Source organism: Limulus polyphemus, unplaced genomic scaffold, assembly GCF_000517525.1.
Source record: "Limulus polyphemus unplaced genomic scaffold, Limulus_polyphemus-2.1.2 Scaffold1325, whole genome shotgun sequence".
NCBI lineage: Eukaryota > Metazoa > Arthropoda > Merostomata > Xiphosura > Limulidae > Limulus > Limulus polyphemus.
This window is the reverse complement of record NW_013666935.1, coordinates 64,851-84,560: the sequence shown is the minus strand read 5'-3', so window position 1 is coordinate 84,560 and position 19,710 is coordinate 64,851. Positions and strand designations below refer to the sequence as shown.

Sequence of the window (19,710 nt, the reverse complement as noted above, 5' to 3'; positions counted from 1 at the left end):
GGGGGGGGGGGCTAATGGAGAAAGGTCCCCCTTTTGAAAGCGCTTGGATTATAAGGTTTCGTATTTTTGTCTGTAATCGATTCATTGAAACTACGTGTTTTTCTAACATCATGAAGATGTTAAGTATATATAAATAATATTTGGCTTATATATGTATTATAGTTTGGAATAATATAATCAAAATTACAGTTGACAAATGTTAACGTAAAACTGGCAAAATGTAAATTTTTATTTTCTGGACACATCTTCTTCATATGTTATTCTTTTAACTGTAATATTGTATATGTTTGAAGTCTGAATCTTTTTCATTCCAGCTTCTTTCTTATTTTGAGACTATTTTCATGTGATAATCTTTTCTCTTATTTAAAGTTTCTAATGCACATGCACATATATATATATACGTAGAAATGTTTTAATTCAAAAAAGTATTAAGTATTAATTGCAGTAACGAAGCATAAGTAATTTCTGTAGAAGATTTTTGGTAAGATCTGTTCAGAACTTCTAGATACCGAGTATTATAGCCAAGCGAAAAAAATAATTTACTTTGTTTAAGGTAAACGCCACAATTCTGGTACAGATCTAGTTAAACAACAATAAAGTACGCGAGGGTAAGAGCAGCCAATTAGATTTGTGTTGTTTATAATATACTGAGTTCTGAAAATATCAATACTAACCTTGTCTACCATCTAATACTTCAACTATAAGTTGTTGTTCTAATCTTACATATTTTTATAAGCTACATGAAATTTCCGGAAGAAAATTTAAAACTTTGATACTTATTAAAAAAGGTCTAGTCTGTCCTGTAATCTTATCGCAGGTATTAAAAGGTATTTTGGATCAAACCTCTGAAAACAGTTATGTTACTGCACTGAACCGAAATTTGTAAAATATTTCAGTATACATACGTATAATGTAAGATTTAATAACAATTTTCTATCACTTCCAACTCTGAATTTTATCTCCTTTCATATTAAATGACTACTATCGCAAATCATAGCGCCTGGATTGTCAAATTTAAGCTTCGTGGAAATAAGTCTCTCTTCACTTATACAACTTTCAACCAAAACTAATATAATATTCAAATAATTTTTGATTGTTTTTTTGTTAAGCACAAAGCTGCCCAATGAACCTTCTAAGACTATAGATTTGCAGCTGAGCCACCATGGGGCATTCCACATCCTACATTTGCAAGCTATGGACGCAATAGTCTTAAATTGATGCACTTACTAGTTCTCATGTTTAATATAACTCTTAAGTTATCTTTGCGACATTAATTAGAAACATAAAGAAAAGATGTGTTATATGATATAGTGGAAAAACGATTTAAATTCTTACCTGGAGTTGTGAACCAGCCTGAGAGATCTGCATATGTTGTGACTGTGACAATTGCAGGTTGGATCGGGAAGGTGGTCGATAATGTTGAGTGGGTGAGGGAACGAGACCTGGGCTAGGTCCTCTAATAAATTGATTAGGTACGCTGGATGTCTGTCCAGACGAGAAGTGTGAAAGAGGTCTGGTGGACCTGTAGGTTGATGGCTGGGGCATTCCAGACTGCAAGTGTTTGTTGTCTGGACTAGGAACTCCGTACTGAGACCCGCCTCCCACTGACTTCTGTTCTACTGGTAATTGATGAAGATGCTGCATCTGCATAGTCTGTTGGTGCTTTTGGAAATCCATTCCTGGTAATGGTGCCATACTGTTTGTCGTAGTTATACCTTGACTGCCAGAAAAAACTCCATTCTCATTTTCCTGTTTAAAGAGCCCGCCACCACTGGCGGGCCGGACACTCGAAAAATGTGTTTGTTGATCATAATTGCGTGCAGCAAGCATATTGGATGCCTGTGTATTTTGAGCAGTATTTACTTGACCACTCGATGTGGACATATACCCAGATCGTATGGAAGGTAATGTCATGGATTCTGTGAAATTTTCATTGGTGAATGGGGAACGTGAGTGAGGGGAGCCCATGTTCAATCCTATTTGTTGTTTTTGCTGCATACTCTGGTGTTGCTCGGCCATTTGTTTCAATGTTTGAGCAGCTGGACTGGGCTCGCCCAATTTAAAGTCCAGCCCTAGAGTAGGACTTACGCTGAATCCTCCAGAATGAGTGTAATTTGATAAATGACTGTTTTGAAATGTGGTAGTAGGAGTTACAGAAACAGTTGCCGAATTCCCCATAGGTGAACCTCTTGTTCCAGGACTGAATCGAGAGACACTACCTTGTGCTTGCATGGTGGAAAAGGCATTCTGGGCATTGGAGAATTGGCTCTGGGGTGGTGGCGTATTATGAGGTTTTCCAGCAATATCTAGCATGTGATCACTACTACCTTTGAGTTCCTCGTCTTGTTCCCTGTCACTTCCACCACTGTCATCAAAATTGAAGTCTTTCATCAGGTCTGATGGGTTTCCTGTTGTTAATACGTCATCGATTAAGTCCTTCAAGATATCGGGATGAATAACGTCACTACTGGAATCCTCGGGGAATCCCAAGCTAGAGAAGGCGTCTGAGAAACGTTCTTGCCCTCCTGAGTTACTTCCACTAGTAGGATTGTGGTTGTTGCATGCGCTCAGTCCAATATTGCTGCATTGGTTTAATTCTCCTCCTTTCTCCTGCTTACACTCAATATTCGTTCCTGAAGAAACTGTAGTATCCTGAAGCCTTTCACACTGACTACTAGATACTGAAGTTATAGGAGATTCTGGATGGACAGCCTTGACAGTTACATTAGTTTGAATAGTTTGGGAGTGTTGAGCGTGAGCAGAATTTGAGCTGGAGAACTGCTGGACAATTTGGACGGAAAAACTTGGAATGGTTGACTGACTATGAATATCTCGCTGTCCTTGATTTTGTGTGCTGCTGTGGCAAGCTAACTTGGCTTGTCGTTCAGATGGATCTCCAATATCCCCCTGTTTAAATGAAGATGCGAGACTTTCGGCGGGCCGTTTAGTTGGCTTCTGCTGAAATACAGTAGAAACTTTATTAAGTTGCGAAAAGGAAAAACAAATGCTATGATAAAGGTCTTAATTAAAAAAGTTTATTTGAATCATTTTATCATACCTGGTCATGAACGTTCATAAATTATAATATATATAGGAAACCTCCTAACATACATGAATTGCCTGTACTATTTATTTGCTTTTCATACACAATACTTCCTTTATCTTCACAGTTTATATATTAGAACTGCGCCAGGTCATGTTTAAATAAAGGTGATCTTGAGAAAGGAGCCTTGCAAGGATTACATAAATTTCATTATAATACACTATATTATAATTAGCAAATAACTTATTATAAATGAGAAAAGTATACACACCAACCTATAACACCTGCATTGAATTTAAATTATATTATAATATTTGTCATGTAATATAATACATTGTAGTCTAATGTATTTATTATAGCACCCATGAACCTTAGTTATAATTGATGTCTTGTAATATACATTATATCAAAGTTGTGCAGACATGTTTTGATTATATCTTCTTGTTGTTAAAATATTAAAAAGCAGTAAATCCGGCTGTGATGAATAAGTGTCAAGCGTGAAAGAAACACACAAAACTACGTCAGCGCTATTTAATTCCAAGTTCTGTGAAACTTGTCTTAATAAAATAGTGATAGAATCCAGGTTTTGTTATATAAAAGCACCATCTATTCTTGTTATTACGATGCTTAAAATCATAATTTTTTCACACAACACACACAAAGGTTGTGTAGAATTGTTATCCTCTTTCTAAAGTATTGTTGAAACCAAAAATCAGGTTTAAGTGAATACATTAAGTGGTCTTTCATGTAATGAATTTTATTGTGAAGTTACGCAGGCAACAGTTTGATATGTTTTGTGCAATAACAAAAAGCCATACGTATGTAAAATATGAATCATTTTTGATCACCTTTTTAAGGATACCTTATTAAAACACGGAGAAAAAAAACGTTGTTGGCTAGTTGGTTGTTGTTATTGTTAAGCACAAAGCTACACAATGAGCTATCTGTGCTGGAGAAAAACCAATACACTCAAATGATGTTGTTTGTACACACACATATAGTACGGTATTCAGACATACCATGTGTTTTCTACCTTATTTTAATGTAAAATATTTCGAAATTTTTAAAAATAATTCTAGGTATGTACAGTTTTTGCATAATATGTGGCCTGGAAAGTCGTTAAGTTAATTTTGCTCTAGCTACATTTGTTTGTTTTTTCTCGTTTCTTGGACATAACACCTGGTTTATCTATATGGGTATAGCTGTAAAACTGCACTTTGTGCATGAAGATCGACAGCAGTGTCCTCCAATGATAGATGATATATCGACGTCATGCCTTCTCTTACGTTTGAATGGGAATGACTAGCAATGTGGTTAGCACTAGTCTCTTTGACGTTACAGATGAGATTTAGTCAGTCTACAAGATCATCTTGAATCAGTCGTTCAGCTTAGAATTAAGTCTTGGGGGAGTGTAGCCAGTTTGACCAAACCACTAACTACTCCAGAAGAAGCTACTGACTGTCGTTTAAAGGTGATGTACACGTTATTGTTTTGTGTTGTCTATATAAAGATAGTTTCATTGTATATTATACATCCTGTTCAATCCATTTATTTCTTTGCACAGACCCAATTAGTTTTAGCAGAACTCAGTACTATTCTATAATATATCTTGCCGAACCTCCCATTACACAGTAGACCTATCTAATTTACTCTTTAAGGAAATTGGTTTCAACTAAAAATAGCACAAAGAAGGTGATGAGAGATAGTTATATGAGAGAGTTATTGAGTCTAGAAGTCCTCTCCAGGACGTTGGACTTTTGCCAATCTCTGCAGCAGCAGACTCAAGAAGACCTGCCAATGTCTGATGCATCCAGAATTGCAGATCAGATATCACCGAGGTGGAATGGCGAGTGTGAAACCATATGGTGTCACATGTAAAGTACTCAGGAAGATTAGCTGGTGTCTGTTACACCTAAAATGATAGAATGAGGGTTGCCAAGATGGAAAGGCATTTGGTAAGTCTGAGACCATCTGAACAGGACTTCCAGGCTATCGACTGCCAGAGTAACATTATCCAGCCTCTGGTTAAGACCCAACAAGACCAGCTGAAAGAGACTGAAAGTGCTGCTGGTAGACACATTCCGCCAATCAAAGATATTTTTCTGGCAGGTGGGACAGTGGACACCAACTAGTGAAGACTGCCATGGGGCAGCCGAGAACCTCTAAAAGCTGGGATCATGCAGAGCTGAGAAACAAATTACTGGGACCAAGTCTTTGCTGTGTTGCTCTGGGTCAGGAGCCGACAATTCGTCTGAGGCCAGGGTGCCTGAGTATTCTTACAGCACCATACCTGCGACGTCAGCAGTGTCTCAGTAAAGTATTGGCCAAAAATCCATGAGGGAGAGGCTTTAGTCACACCACAAATCTCTGTGTATGAGGCAAAGAAGGTGTGGCATAAGAAGGTCTAGAGCATTTCCTGAAGCATTTCAGTCGGGTAACTGTTTTGCATAGCTGTTTTCAGGAGCAGGAAGTACAACACCTTACCTTTAACCTGAATGATCCAGGCTTAGACTCCATCGATCACCTAAGTGAGGTGCAACTAGAAGACTGGGATATAGACGTGGCTAAGTAGCTCTGACAGTTTGAGCTAGCGGGAAATTTAGCAATCCACTGAGCTGAGATCAAGACTCTGAAGAGAGGCACCACTGAGAGTCTGGCGACTTACATCTGCACAGTAAGTCATACTCTGGAATAATTTATGCAGACTAAAAAGACCTCTTGGTGGATAAGTGCACTGGAGGACTTCCAGGCAAAACAATGAGGCATCACCTCAGTGTGAGAGATATCTTCAACCTTTCTTTATGAAAAGGTGTGAAGTTGTGTCTTTACACTGATTGGACCATCCTACCCAGGCACCTTCACTAGGCTGAGCTCGAGCTGTGCTGATGATTACCCAGCCACCCACACATCCTGGCAGTGTGATGCAACCACACTGGTTTCCAGTGAACAGGCAAGGTTAACCCGATAATCCCCCGGTTTTCATGATGCAGCCTATACCATTGATGCTACTGTACATAAAACGTCCTGAAAGAGAGGAATAAAGCTTATTCTTTGGATGTGGTATGTTGGATAACTTTGAGTGAACCACCTGCACTTTGCTGATTAGCAAAGTAGATCAGGCAATCGATTTCAGCTCAGAAGGTTCAGTACAACAACTGTACCAATATTGTGCCAAGCGGCAACGTTGGAAAAGCTATCAGTTTTGACCAACAGCTCAGGAAGTCCAGGAGAACAAACAACAAGTGATAAATGCTGCCAGTAAAGCTACAGATAACTAACGTGGAGATGCCAATCTCAGACCATATCTAAATGTCACTCACACTATGAATATATTCATCTCTACCCTCGGTTCTGGCATTGACATAATCAGGATGGACGTATTGTGGAAATTATCTTGAGTTCTGCCTATACAACCAATGAATTGATATTCTGCCAGAGTTATCCCATGTTAGCTAGTTCGAGCTCAGGAACACTAGACCAAATAAGTGTATGTAGTTGAGTAAATTACAGTACCTCCGTTACACAAGTGGTATTCTTTGGTTACTACAAACTGGGTCTAGTGCTCCAATGCCATGTAACATGGTGATGGAGTCCACATATAAAATAAACTTTCCTGTCCAGAAATCCAGAAGCATTAGATTGGGCACTCATCTATCCGAGGAAGGAGGAAGTGCTAATGCTGTTTTGTAACTATCCAGCTTCATGTCACAGAAGTAACGTTCATCGCAAGTAGTGTGAAAAGATGGTGTAACTCTCACTTTCGAAGTACAGATGTATTCACTCACCTTCTAAGCACTCTAGAGAGTATAGCTCTTGGTATTCCAAAAATAACGTATCATTCACTGCTCTAATTTTATTTGATAACCTTTCTTGTTGTTAGAACTTATGAATTAATTATACATAATGTTACAGGAAGAAAATTTTTTTATTTTTGTTTGGGGGGGGGTGCAGTTTTTGGTAATAACAGTATTTCTGTAGATAATAATTAACGTAGAGAAATAACAGGAATACGTGTCAGTGGGCCTTCCATGAAATATATTTATGAAAAAATGTTTTAAAAACTTTGATTACTTGATGTGAAGTGATACGCAGGCTGATAATTAAATGTTCTAATTACAATTGAACCAACGATTAACGTATGTTAGTGATCCACCCATCAACAACATAGATTTCGTTCATTGCTACATTTTTGTTTAATAACCTTTGATTTCCGATTTAAGATTCACGGAAGTGATTAAACATAATGTTTGAGAATAAAAAAAATTTTTTTTTGGGGGGGGGATATATAGATTTTGATAATAATAGTATTTCTATAGAAAAAAGTTAATATTTTATGAAGCCGTTACAAGTTTGTTTGTTTTTAATTAAGCACAATGGGCTATCTGTGCTCTACCACCACGGGTATCGAAACCTGGATTATAGCGTTGTAAGTCCGCAGACATACCGCTGTGCTACTGTACAAGTTTATAGCCGTAAGATAAATTACAATCTCCAAACAGTTATATAGAACTTTTTTTGTGCTGAATATTTGACTTCTTATTTGACTTTTTACGAAATATCACAGTCGTGCAAGTGGTTGTTGTTGTTTGTAGTTATGCACAAAGCTACACAATGGGCTATCTGTGCTCTGCCCACCACGGGTACCGAAACCGGATTTCTAGCGTTGTAAAGCCGCTGTGCCACTGGGGGGCCTGCAAGTGGTGAACACAGTTTAGGCGAAATTCTAATTAATACCGACTTTCCCACTTTAAAATCTATTATCCATTACATCATTTACGACTGTTAAATGTAAAACTTAAGTGAAAACCAAAACAAAAAAAGCTGTGCAGTGATTCACAGTTGCTAAAACAAGTGAACTAAATCAAATTATAAAGACTTCGCGGAAATATATCATTGGCCCCATAATGGAATAACTTCTTGCCTGAACTACATGCAAAGTACCAGCCTCTATAGATCACAAACAATAGTTCCTTCATACGAATCAATGGTCTTATACATACATTTTTATATACAATAAATAGACTGTGACTTACTTTAATTAAGATTTTAATATCAGGCGATAAATATCAAGGTTTAACTCACTGGTATAGAGTTTCGATAACCAGCATTGGTTATACAGTGTTCCAATATTTGTTATGTATTTTCCTGTTGGCAAAAATACAAACAACGTTTCGCTTCTAACAACTGAAAGAATTCGTTACTTTCTTCTCCCATAAATATTGCTAAGAATTAGTCAATTTTAATGTTTGTTTGTAATTATGCACAAAGCTACACAATGGGCTATTTGTGATCTGCCCATCACGGGTATCGAAGCCCGGTTTCTAGCGTTGTAAGTCCGCAGACATACCGCTGTGTCACTGGAGTGGGGGGCTCAGTTTTAATAAGACATCACTGTGTGTTAATGAATCATGAAATAAGTAATAACGGTAAGCTTATTGTTATTATCCTTGAATTTCGAAAACGACTATACAAAGTTTTCTAGAATGAGCCGCCAAACACGTTACTGTGTGTTTTCGTAGAAATCAAATGTAAATCGTCGTTTTAGTGACAAGTTGTATAAAAGATTATTCAGGTGTTTTGGAAAAGTGTATTGGAAGTGCATAAAGCAGAGATAGTTTCCGAGAAAGGGATTTACGTGTAACTGGTTCAGCAATGATGTCATCAAGAATATGCAACATCATAAAGTAAAATTTTCAACAAACATTTCGTTTGAATCGATAACCCTTTTTTTAATTATACTAAATGAAACTATCATAAAAGATTTTAGAAATTTCATAGGACAACAAAAATAAATCGTCGCATTAGTGACAAATTGTTTGGGAGGTGATCCAGCAATTTTATGTGCGTGTAGAAGAAAATTGTGCTACAGAGTAAAACTAGAACCATAACATATAACAGTGTTCCCAAACTCTTTTAGTCTGAGGCTACCTTAACGTCAATAAAAACGTTTGAGACCTCCAGCCTATAAAACACCTTAAAATCTGATTTTAAAATGTTCCCTCCTCCACTATTTTAGCATGGTGATAAAAAAAAACAGTGCCGTAGTAAAAATAATATCTTCTTTCGACATACTGTATCATTTAATTAATTCAACATAATTTATATCGGCTCAATGTTTTTTGAGAATTAAAATTAATTCAGCATCTTTGTTTTCGGCCCTCCAGATAAAGCTTCAAGGCCCTAAAGGGGCCGCGACTTCGAGTTTGGTAAACACTGACATAGAATACCTTCGATGGTAGAAAGACAAGCTTATGCACTCATCTCATACGTTGTGAACGCAACGCGATAGTGACGTACAGTTATTCAAGTAAATGATATATTGCACATTACAGTAAATATATTTTCAGAGAAAGTTAATTCCAAGTATACTTACTATACTTTCAGGGTTCAACACATGAATACGATTACGCACTGAGCTTTTTGTTCTTGTTTTTTCAACTTAGGATACTTACTGATAGTAAATCTCATAACAGCTATATTTTCGAATTTAATGATAATTATCGTTAAATAAAATAAATGTTTTAATATTTTAAATGTTCTGGCTTTTAATCAACTGACTTTTTCTACTTTTGTAAGTGCCCTAACTGTTTTATCCACAGAACCATGTCAAAGTTTATGACTTTCTTACACATACGTTCTTTAAAGCTTTACTCATGCCGACCTCTAGAAATCTAAAACCAATTTTTAGTAGCCAACTTTTATTTTTCTTAGTTGTAGTTAAGTCTTGTGTTCTAGATGCTCACTGATATCTCAGCGTTCATATAAGCTAACAGATCTCCGTGTAAATTGCTGATAACAGAGAAACAAACTCAAATAAAGAAAATAATGTCAGAATCAAAGCACATTATAATGGCATCAGTCTCACAAATTGACAAAATCCAATCACAAATCCCTCTAAAAACCTCCTTGCATGAAAAGAATTACATTTCAAATGACTATGATCTTATATATGAGAATACTTTCGGTTTTCATAATTAATTAATGAATCTATTAAACAGTGAGAAATGAAGATGTGCTCATCAAATATGGGTATATATAATGCTCAGTGGTTATGTAAGCAAAATGCGTGAATAACACTTTATGCTATTGGTTCCAATAAGAATACTTGAACGTACCATGCATCCACATCCTTAGAACACGTCTTCGACCATAGAGTTTAGAAGATCAAGCATATATGGTATGTTCAAATGTTTTACCTTACATGTCCGTTTACTGTTGAAGGAAATCAAATCATACTGGTATATGGGTGTTATCTTTCAAGGTCAACGGATAAAATATGTTTCTATTTCTAATAGTCCACAAGCACGACAACGAAATCAATATTCTTTCTATTTGTTGTGAGAATATAAACATGAAATCCCCATTACAAGTATTACTAAAGTTACGTAGTAAACAATTACAACATTAAAGGAAGTAAACAAGGTCGACTAAATTTCTACAAAGCTGAAGTTATTAAAAGAAATGCTATTGTAAACGAAATGCTATTGATTTAAAGAACTATGCCTCTCCACTCTGTGTAAAGTGCGAAGTAAATCGGACGACACAAATACTTGTTTTCATTATTCACTTAAAGTACGTGAAGTATTTGGCATGTACGATAAGACTTAGCACGTGATTCGTTTGACGTTGGATATACATTTTATATCATCCACAGATAACGAGCTTCTCAAAGGAACTACAAGGCCGATAGCTGACGTCACACTGCAATGTAGTCGTATAGACATGCACAATACAGAAAAATCTGGTTGTCCTGAAGTTTTAACAAACTAGCCAACCAAATATGAATTTTTGACAACCGCCTAAGGCTAACACCTACCTGTCCTACTTTCTCCCCTAGCGACGGTAAAGCACTGGGAATATCACAAATTGTACTTCCTGACTGACGAGCTTACCTTTAAGCTCATTCTTGATAGGTGTCCTAATTTGTATAACCTAGTCGGGTTTTTTCTTCTTTCGTTTTTTTTGTTTGTTTGTATTGTAAAGCAGTCAAATAAGTTTCACACTATTGTTTCAACCCTTGATTCATTATGATGAATATTTTTTTTTGTTTGTTTGTATTGTAAAGCAGTCAAATAAGTTTCACACTATTGTTTCAACCCTTGATTCATTATGATGAATAGAAAATTACATTCACATCTCAGAATGTAAAAACCACACATATGATAAAAAAAGTTGTTTAACCCCATGTGCGTAATTTTTAGTATTACATTGTTTTCTACTTCAGGAGATGTGTTTTCTTCATATATAGTGTTTTAATATAGAAGAAACGCATCCCTTATAAATACAAAATAATAATGCTCCTCAGCATTGCGTTCAATCTGCTTGGTAGAGCAGGTCCACTGAATATAGGGCATGCAACAAACAATAAGGATATCCACATATTGCCTCTGTAAAACGGGGTAAAAAATACATTTTTCTTTTCTTAAACCACTTTCTTCTTATTAACCTAATGTTAACTAGGTTTAAAAATACTGAAAATAAGCTTATTCGAGTTTCATCTGATACAAAAATATATTTTAGTTTCTTTCATAAATTGTTAATATTTTCAAATAATTTAGCGACACCTGGTGATAACTTTCTTTCTTGTACTTGAATATTCTTACGTAATACGCTGATTACAGTCATTTGGCGACATCTAGTGATAACTTTATTTCTCGTAGTTGAATATTGTCGCTCATAAACAAATTCATTTGTTTTTTTATAATCAGCGTTCTTTACAAAGCCTTTTTTTTTCCACTGTATACAGTACTGCTTAACAGCTATCTAGAAATATTAAAAAGAATAAGTGTAAAATAATCTTATAATGCACTAGCACTGCTACAGCTGACTCGACAGCTTTGCTTCATCAGGTTTTTATGTTATTGTCGTTTTCTTGTTCTCGAAGTAAGTTTCTTACAAGCTGAGCGCTTCATAGCGTCGTGAGTTTCAAAAACTGCTTTACAGCTTTATTTACATATTAAATTAGCTTTCATTCTCACAGCTGATGCTTACCTTACCAATATCTACTACAAATTTTTATACACATCTAATTGTTCTTTTGTAGTTGAAGTTTGTTTGTGTGCCTGACTCACGTTTCAAGTCACACCGACGGCATCTGTGCTTCCTGTAAAACTGTAGGGATCTTCGCGTAAAGAATTATAGTTTGACTAAATAAATTCAATTGTGCTAATGAATTGTCGTCTCAAACTATGATACGTGTTAATTGTTTTTATTACAATGTAATATAATTCTTCTGCTCAAACACCTGGTGCTCGTAATTAGAATATTATACGCAGTGCTTGAAGCATGGAGACACCATACGAAACAAGAACTTATGACAGTCATACTTTGAAAACCAGCTAACGTGACGTTGTTGAAATAATAATTACTGAAGTAAGAATATAACTATTTAAAAGTAGTAACTACTGCAAAAACAATGAAATATTAACAATGCGTTAAATAAAACTGGGATCTCTGAATACCTCACGTTTCGGCAACTATAACAGTATGTTATGCATTGTCAAAATTGTTAGTCTTTAAAACTAACTATATTACTGAAGTAACGAAACATGTCGTTTCATTTAATAATATTGTCTTGTTAACATGCAGTCACTTGCGCAAGTATTCTGAATTAGCAAGTAATATCAGTACAGTGAAAGTTTATAGGTTATTTCCATAGAATCCCTAAGCATTCCTCTACAGTACTTTCCCTTCAACAACCAGTACTTACTTCTGCTAATCTTACAAAATAAACAGAATTAGAGATTCGGCCATGTGGATCAGTAAACAATCTGTTCTTGGCTCATGCATATACCTGAAAAATAAATCATGATATACAATACCCATTCAGTATACATTAGCGGGAATATTACAAAAAGCTATGTAAAGTAACTGTGCATTCAACTCAAAACTTTTTGACAATACATTAACTATTCACATTAACATTTTTCACCGTAACAGTTAGTACGCGCCTTTTTATTAATGTTATATACTCACTAACGAATAGCATAAGTTCGAATATTCAACTTTCATTGTTAACAAACCATGAACTAAGAAATGAGTTAAAATTTGTTGTTGTTGTCATGTGCATATGAATCTTCTGCTCACCTAGATGAACGTTAACGGGTTGTTTCACACCTATAATTACTCGTTTCAAAACCTAAATGAACTAACGTTAACGGGTTGTTTCACACCTATAATTTCTCGTTTCAAAACCTTGATGAACTAACGTTAACGGGTTGTTTCACACCTATAATTACTCGTTTCAAAACCTAGATGAACTAACGTTAACGGGTTGTTTCACACCTATAATTACTCGTTTCAAAACCTAGATGAACTAACGTTAACGGGTTGTTTCACACCTATAATTACTCGTTTCAAAATGTTGCTACACCAGATCCGTAAAATGTGAATATTAACTTCGTTTAATACTTTACTTAATGGTCCATTATTTCTAAACGAAAGTTATTAGATATACCAGCAGATATTCAAAGCCTATCTTTTAGTCAAATCCTTTCGTTCAACGGGTTGTCTGAAGTAAGTGTGTCCAATTTAGAAACCTGTTGTTTTCCAAAAGCAGTGATATGTACTTAATCAATGACATAATAACCATATCGTAAGAATTAAACTGCAAAGGTTCTGTCCTCCGGTTTTTAGCGTTGTAAGTCAACAGACTTCCCGCTGTGCCACTGGGGGGCTATGCAGCGGTGTTATTCAAAACGAACGAGTTATATTCACAACATGTGCAGGTTATGCTTGTACTCGCAGTACCAAACATTTACCCAGCATTAGTTCTATCGACCCAGGCGTTATCTAGTGATTAGCGTACCGACACTGGGAATTCGAGAGTCCATGGTTCGCAACCCGTTACCATAAAAGACGCTCCGCACTCTAGGGCTGTGACTGCACAATAAATGACGGTAAAATCCCATTATTCAATCAAATAAGAGTACTCCAGCATTTGGTAGTGAGTGCTGTTGACTAGCTGCTTTCCCTCTGGTCTTATAAATTCAAAATCAGGGACAGCTATGCGCAAATAGCCCTTGTGTACCTTTATGTGAAATTCTAAATATAAAAATATATTGAACTTATCAGTAAGTCAGTGTATTTTATCTAAATCCATTTGAACAACATTGCCGAGTGACATATATGTAGCTCTTATGTCACAAAGTAACTTACCCCTAATATAAAACCGAAAAATTTGTTTTAAAGTAATTTTTACTACATATCCCAAAAATATCGTTTATATTGTTTATACGTTATAAAGTTTCCTGAAAAAACATGAATTTTAAATTATTATGACTATTCAAACAAATAAAGAAATACTTCTATACACCTTAACTTGGAATATTTAGCAAATTAAATGCTCTCATAATAATTGTCTAGTAGAGAAGTTGAACTGTTGGTTAAGAGATTAAGAGAAATGCATCACAACCTAAACAACAGTCCAAAAGACGCCCACAACAAACTACCGTCCCTGTAATGCAGAATTGAAAACAGTCCAAAAGACGCCCACAACAAACTACCGTCTCTGTAATGCAGAATTGAAAACAGTCCAAAAGACGCCCACAACAAACTACCGTCCCTGTGATGCAGAATTGAAAACAGTCCAAAAGACGCCCACAACAAACTACCGTCCCTGTAATGCAAAATTGAAAACAGCCCAAAAGACGCCCACAATAAACTACCGTCTCTGTAATGCAGAGTTGAAAACAGTCCAAAAGACGCCCACAACAAACTACCGTCCCTGTAATGCAGAATTGAAAACAGCCCAAAAGACGTCCACAACAAACTACCGTCTCTGTAATGCAGAATTGAAAACAGTCCAAAAGACGCCCACGACAAACTACCGTCTCTGTAATGCAGAATTGAAAACAGTCCAAAAGAGGCCCACAACAAACTACCTTCCCTGTGATGCAGAATTGAAAACACTCCAAAAGACGCCCACAACAAACTACCGTCCCTGTAATGCAGAATTGAAGTTAACTACTTTTTTCTTGGCTTTGCTTAGACTAAATATAATTCCATGTAAAGTCGAACATATTAAAGCCAAAAGACCCCTGTAGACATTGCTATATTTAAATACTTAGGCCGTAAGAGTCACATGGATAGGATTGTTTGTTTTGTTTGTTTGTTTTGAATTTCGAGCAAAGCTACACGAGGGCTATCTGCGCTAGCCGTCCCTAATTTAGCAGTGTAAGACTAGAGGGAAGGCAGCTACTCATCACCACCAACCGCCAACTCTTGGGCTACTCTTTTACCAACGAATAGTGGGATTGACCGTCACTTTACTAACCCCCCCCCCTCCCCACGGCTGAAAGGGCGAGCATGTTTGGTGTGACAGGGATTCGAACCCGCGACCCTCAGATTGCGAGTTGAATGTCTTAACCACCTGGCCATGCCGGCGGACACATGGATAGGAAGTCGGTAGCACTCTCGGAACTTTCCTTGAAACTACCTATCATAATCAAAGCAGTCAAAGCTTATCTTTTCATATAGCCTTGATGAAAGGAAAGGTGTCTTTAGAAAAGAATGTGGACCGTTTTTTCTACGCGAATAATTTACACGATTCACATGAAAGTATTTATTCAAAAAACAGTGGCCCTTTTCAACTTTTTATGAACCCCTTCCTCCCTCTCGTCTATGGCCCTGCATTGTATGTACAGACAAACACATACACACACACACATATATATTTGTGTGTATGTGTATGTCTATACATATATAATTTCATCATATCGTATTCACTATCTTGGTAATAAATCTTTATATATTTCAACATCGCCTTTTCTCTCAATTAATTTCGTTTACTAAAACTTAGCACATTGAACTGTTCTAACACGTCTTTACATGTAGTACAAACAGCCATCTTAACATCTAAACTTAGTAACAATAACAACTGAACATTCTAGCTTGTGTTTCTAAACGAAGTCACATATTCTTTGAACATATTTTGTTACGCCCTCAGTAATCCATTTTGTTTCATTTTCACTTCACGTAAGCATACATACATAGGATTAAATGTTAATAGACTGCACCAGTTTGAGACGTCTGTTTGAATAACATGTTTTAAGGTATAGATAGATTAATATATATATATATATAATAGCCAAATGTCTATCACGCTCTGTCTCTCCTGAACGGTTAATTGTAGAAATATATATATTTATATATCAAAATGGTTATTTCCAAGAGTACATTACATGAGAGTTTTTTTTTTTTTTGGAATTCCTAAAATTCCATATCGATATCAACATCGATCCGTCACTTTTGGTATGCGCTGAACGGTCAGTCTGACAAAACTTATGAACAAAAATATTTCTATTTGTAAGGGAAAAAAAACTGATTCAAAGAAATATTTTGACAGTATGAGCACGAAAAGAAATCTATATATATATAAGCTCGAATGTCTCTATGGGTCTGTACCATTCTTTAAAGCTACAAACTCCAAATTCGGGGTACAGATACAACTTTGTACAGGAAGTAACATGGGCTACGTGGCCGCGGCCTCAGAGGCTGTTTTGAAGCTGCAAATTGAGGCCAAAGTGACCAATATAGCAATTTGTGGCCAACAGGGCGACCAACTGGTTTCAAATTGAAAAAGCCGGATTCTTTTCGGTAATGTGTGATCAACAGGGCTATTATTTACGTTTCTTCTCTGTGTGAGGACTTCTAATCATTCTATCAATAATCAATTATGTGTTAAAACTATTTAAAAACTTCGTGGAGCCTTCATTCGTGCTCTTTCCCTCCCTCTCTCTTTCTTCTACACATACATGCCTACTCTAGCTTTCCTTAACTGAAAAAAGCTGGTGCTTTCTCTATAACATGCACACACACTCCCTCAACTAAATAAGCTTGCTTTAGCCATATATTTTGTTTTGCTTGCGAGTACTCGCAAGAATCACCTATACAATGACAAATTTTCATTGTTGCAACGAGAAGAGAATTAATTAATTCTTCATTAAATTGAACGATAATAAAGTCAGAATATGCTGCAAACGACACTTGACCACACAGCAGAAATCAGGACAGTAAAAGGTAGGGAATTTTGCTTTAGAAACTTGAAATGTCATGCAAAGTACATGCAAGAAGCAGGAGCAATTGTACCTGTTTTTGCTTTGATTAAAATAGCTTTAGCAAATTTTTATTTTTTCGTACATTGTTATTTTTTATTGATTTTAATCAAAATATTTAGTTAGGTAAAGTAATAATTTTGATTCTTTTGCCAAAAAGAAATCACAATTAATATGGTTGATTTAATCAAATTAACTCAGGATATTTAAAGCCATTTTCATCCGAGCAATGCCGGGTACTCTGCTAGTAGCGCATAAAAAAAGGAAGGTGTCTAAGTATATATTTGTTATTCGGTTTATTTATTTCTTTTTTAAAATGTCGGTATTATACACATGCATAAATTTATTGCACCATGTTGAATAAATTGATTTGAATCCCCTTCCCTCCCCGACACTTCTTATAGAAATGACAGCTAGTAAAAAAAAAAAAATCACTTCAGTAACGATCTTTTCTTGCACTCAGTAAAATGACAAAAAACGGTTACATCCAGCGAAAAAAATTCCTTGCGGCTACTTAGCTAACCTGAGTGCTTTATTGTACTTGATGCACCCATTGCATCGAAAGTAAAAAGAAAATTATCAACAATGTATTGTATTCAGTCTCATTTGCTTAAATAAAAACACAATGTACTTTTCCTTATTGAAATAACAGGTGGAATGACAAAAGACGGTTGTAAACGGCCCACTAGATAATCATATTGCATATATGTTCTGGTCGAAGAGATTGGGCATTTTGTTATTTATTAATCACTATTTTTAATGACGACAAAGTATAAAAGCATTTTATGGGTCAATAACCTTTCGCAAGAAGGAAAACTATCCTCTATCACATAACTTTAAAATATGAAGAAGGAATTATGCTATCACAAAATATTATTTTATATTTACCCCCTTCAATGATAAGCTTGCTAAGGTGATTTACAATATATTAAAAGTTTTGTGTTTCTATAGAACAGAGGTAAGATATTTTTGGTGATCAAATATTACTTTTGTGCAAAGTAGAAAAAAAAAACAAATATCAGAACATCCTCTTAATGTGTACAGGTAAACAATAAAGATTACAGACAACACTAAATCTGATGATATTAAAAACACCAAAGATAGTTTTTTATCCTTAAAACATAGGTTAAAATATCTGTGATCGAAATCAAACTTTTTGGTCTAACCGTAGCATTTAGATGCTTAACATTATCAAAATTAAATATTCACCCCCAGTGGTTCAGCAGTAATTATGAAGACTTGTATGCCTAAAAATCGGGTTTCGATAACCGCGGTGGGCATAGCGCGGACAGCCCACTCTGCAGTTTGTGCTTAATAACAAACAAACATTCTATATTGTATGATGCCATCTTTCAAGAAATAATTATTCTAGTTCCCTGTAAATACATATAAATTTGAAATTTTGTCTTTATGAACGTATTGAAAGTCTTATTTCCTTTATCAGCACAATACTGCGAACAATCGTACATACATTCCTTTGAAATCTCCTTACAGAAAGACACAACTACTTTAAGACATTGGTTACTTTACTATCAGTTAATTTCACCTTTATGAACGTATTGAAAGTCTTATTTCCTTTATCAGCACAATACTGCGAACAATCGTACATACATTCCTTTGAAATCTCCTTACAGAAAGACACAACTACTTTAAGACATTGGTTACTTTACTATCATTTAACTTCACCTTTAATTTTTTGTATGTATAAAATGGCCTAGTGGTTGGCATGCCCGGTCTTCAAATCTGAGGGTTTGTAGGTCACCCTCTATTACCGCAAAAACGCGCTCCGCATTTTGGAGGATCTGTGGGTGCGCTTTAAGAGTGACAGCAAAATTATACAATTCGTCAGACAAAAGCATTCCAAGAGTTGGCGGTGGATGCTGTTAAATAGTGCATTCCCTTTAGTCTATCAGTCCAATATTAAGGGCGGCTATCCGCGGATAGCCACATGTGTAAATTTGTGCACAAAACAGTTAAAGGATAAAATGGTCACTAAGAGCCTACTGTCTGTAAATATTCTATGCCACTTTTTTTTATTTAATAATTTTAACCTGTACAATGTACTAACATAATATTAATAATACTTTCTGGAAGAATGAAAGTAACAAACATGTGCCTACGATGTTTTACGTCTGTATTTGGGTCGAATGACTGTTTCATTGTGTCTAAGCACAAACCCACACAATGGGCTATCTACGCTTTACCCACCACGGGTATCGATCTCCGATTTATAGAGTATAAGCTCGAAAACGTACCGCTGAGTTATTGGGGTGGAATGTTTGTCCACAATGTAAGAATATATTATTTGCCGCGCGAAAATTTTTTCACCCCGGCAGTTTAATAAAGACTTCACTCATTGTTCCTACAATCAGAAACCACCATTTAAAAAATGCATAGTGAAATATGCTTAAATCTTAAACCGTTTTCGAAGGTACATTGCGATGAGATTTTTGTGATTATCTGAACAATGAAAATGATTTTTAGGTTTCTAGTTAAACAAAACCCCAACAAGCTTCCCAAGATCTTTTGAATGTTGATAAACAAGCAAGAGTCAATAGAGAAAATCTACTCATCACATTGGAATATGAAGGCAGAATTATATTGGAAAATGTG

At 35.7% G+C, this 19,710-nt stretch overlaps 1 protein-coding gene across 4 annotated transcripts in view; it reads right to left on the bottom strand.

Annotated features, from left to right (window-relative positions):
* Positions 1-19,710, bottom strand: part of LOC106463101 (neurogenic protein mastermind-like) — a 51,905-nt gene that overhangs the window by 12,094 nt on the left and 20,101 nt on the right. Inside the window, exons 1-2 of one of the 4 annotated variants that reach the window (XM_022390517.1) lie at positions 10,159-10,449; positions 1,336-2,958 (exon numbers count right to left, since the gene is read on the bottom strand). In XM_022390517.1, coding sequence (XP_022246225.1) covers positions 1,336-2,958; positions 10,159-10,161 — 1,626 coding nt within the window. In that variant the 5' untranslated portion in view covers positions 10,162-10,449. Of the gene's footprint in view, positions 1-1,335; positions 2,959-10,158; positions 10,450-19,710 lie in introns of those variants that run through there. The other 3 variants (XM_022390518.1, XM_022390515.1, XM_022390516.1) reach the window with 3 other exon arrangements.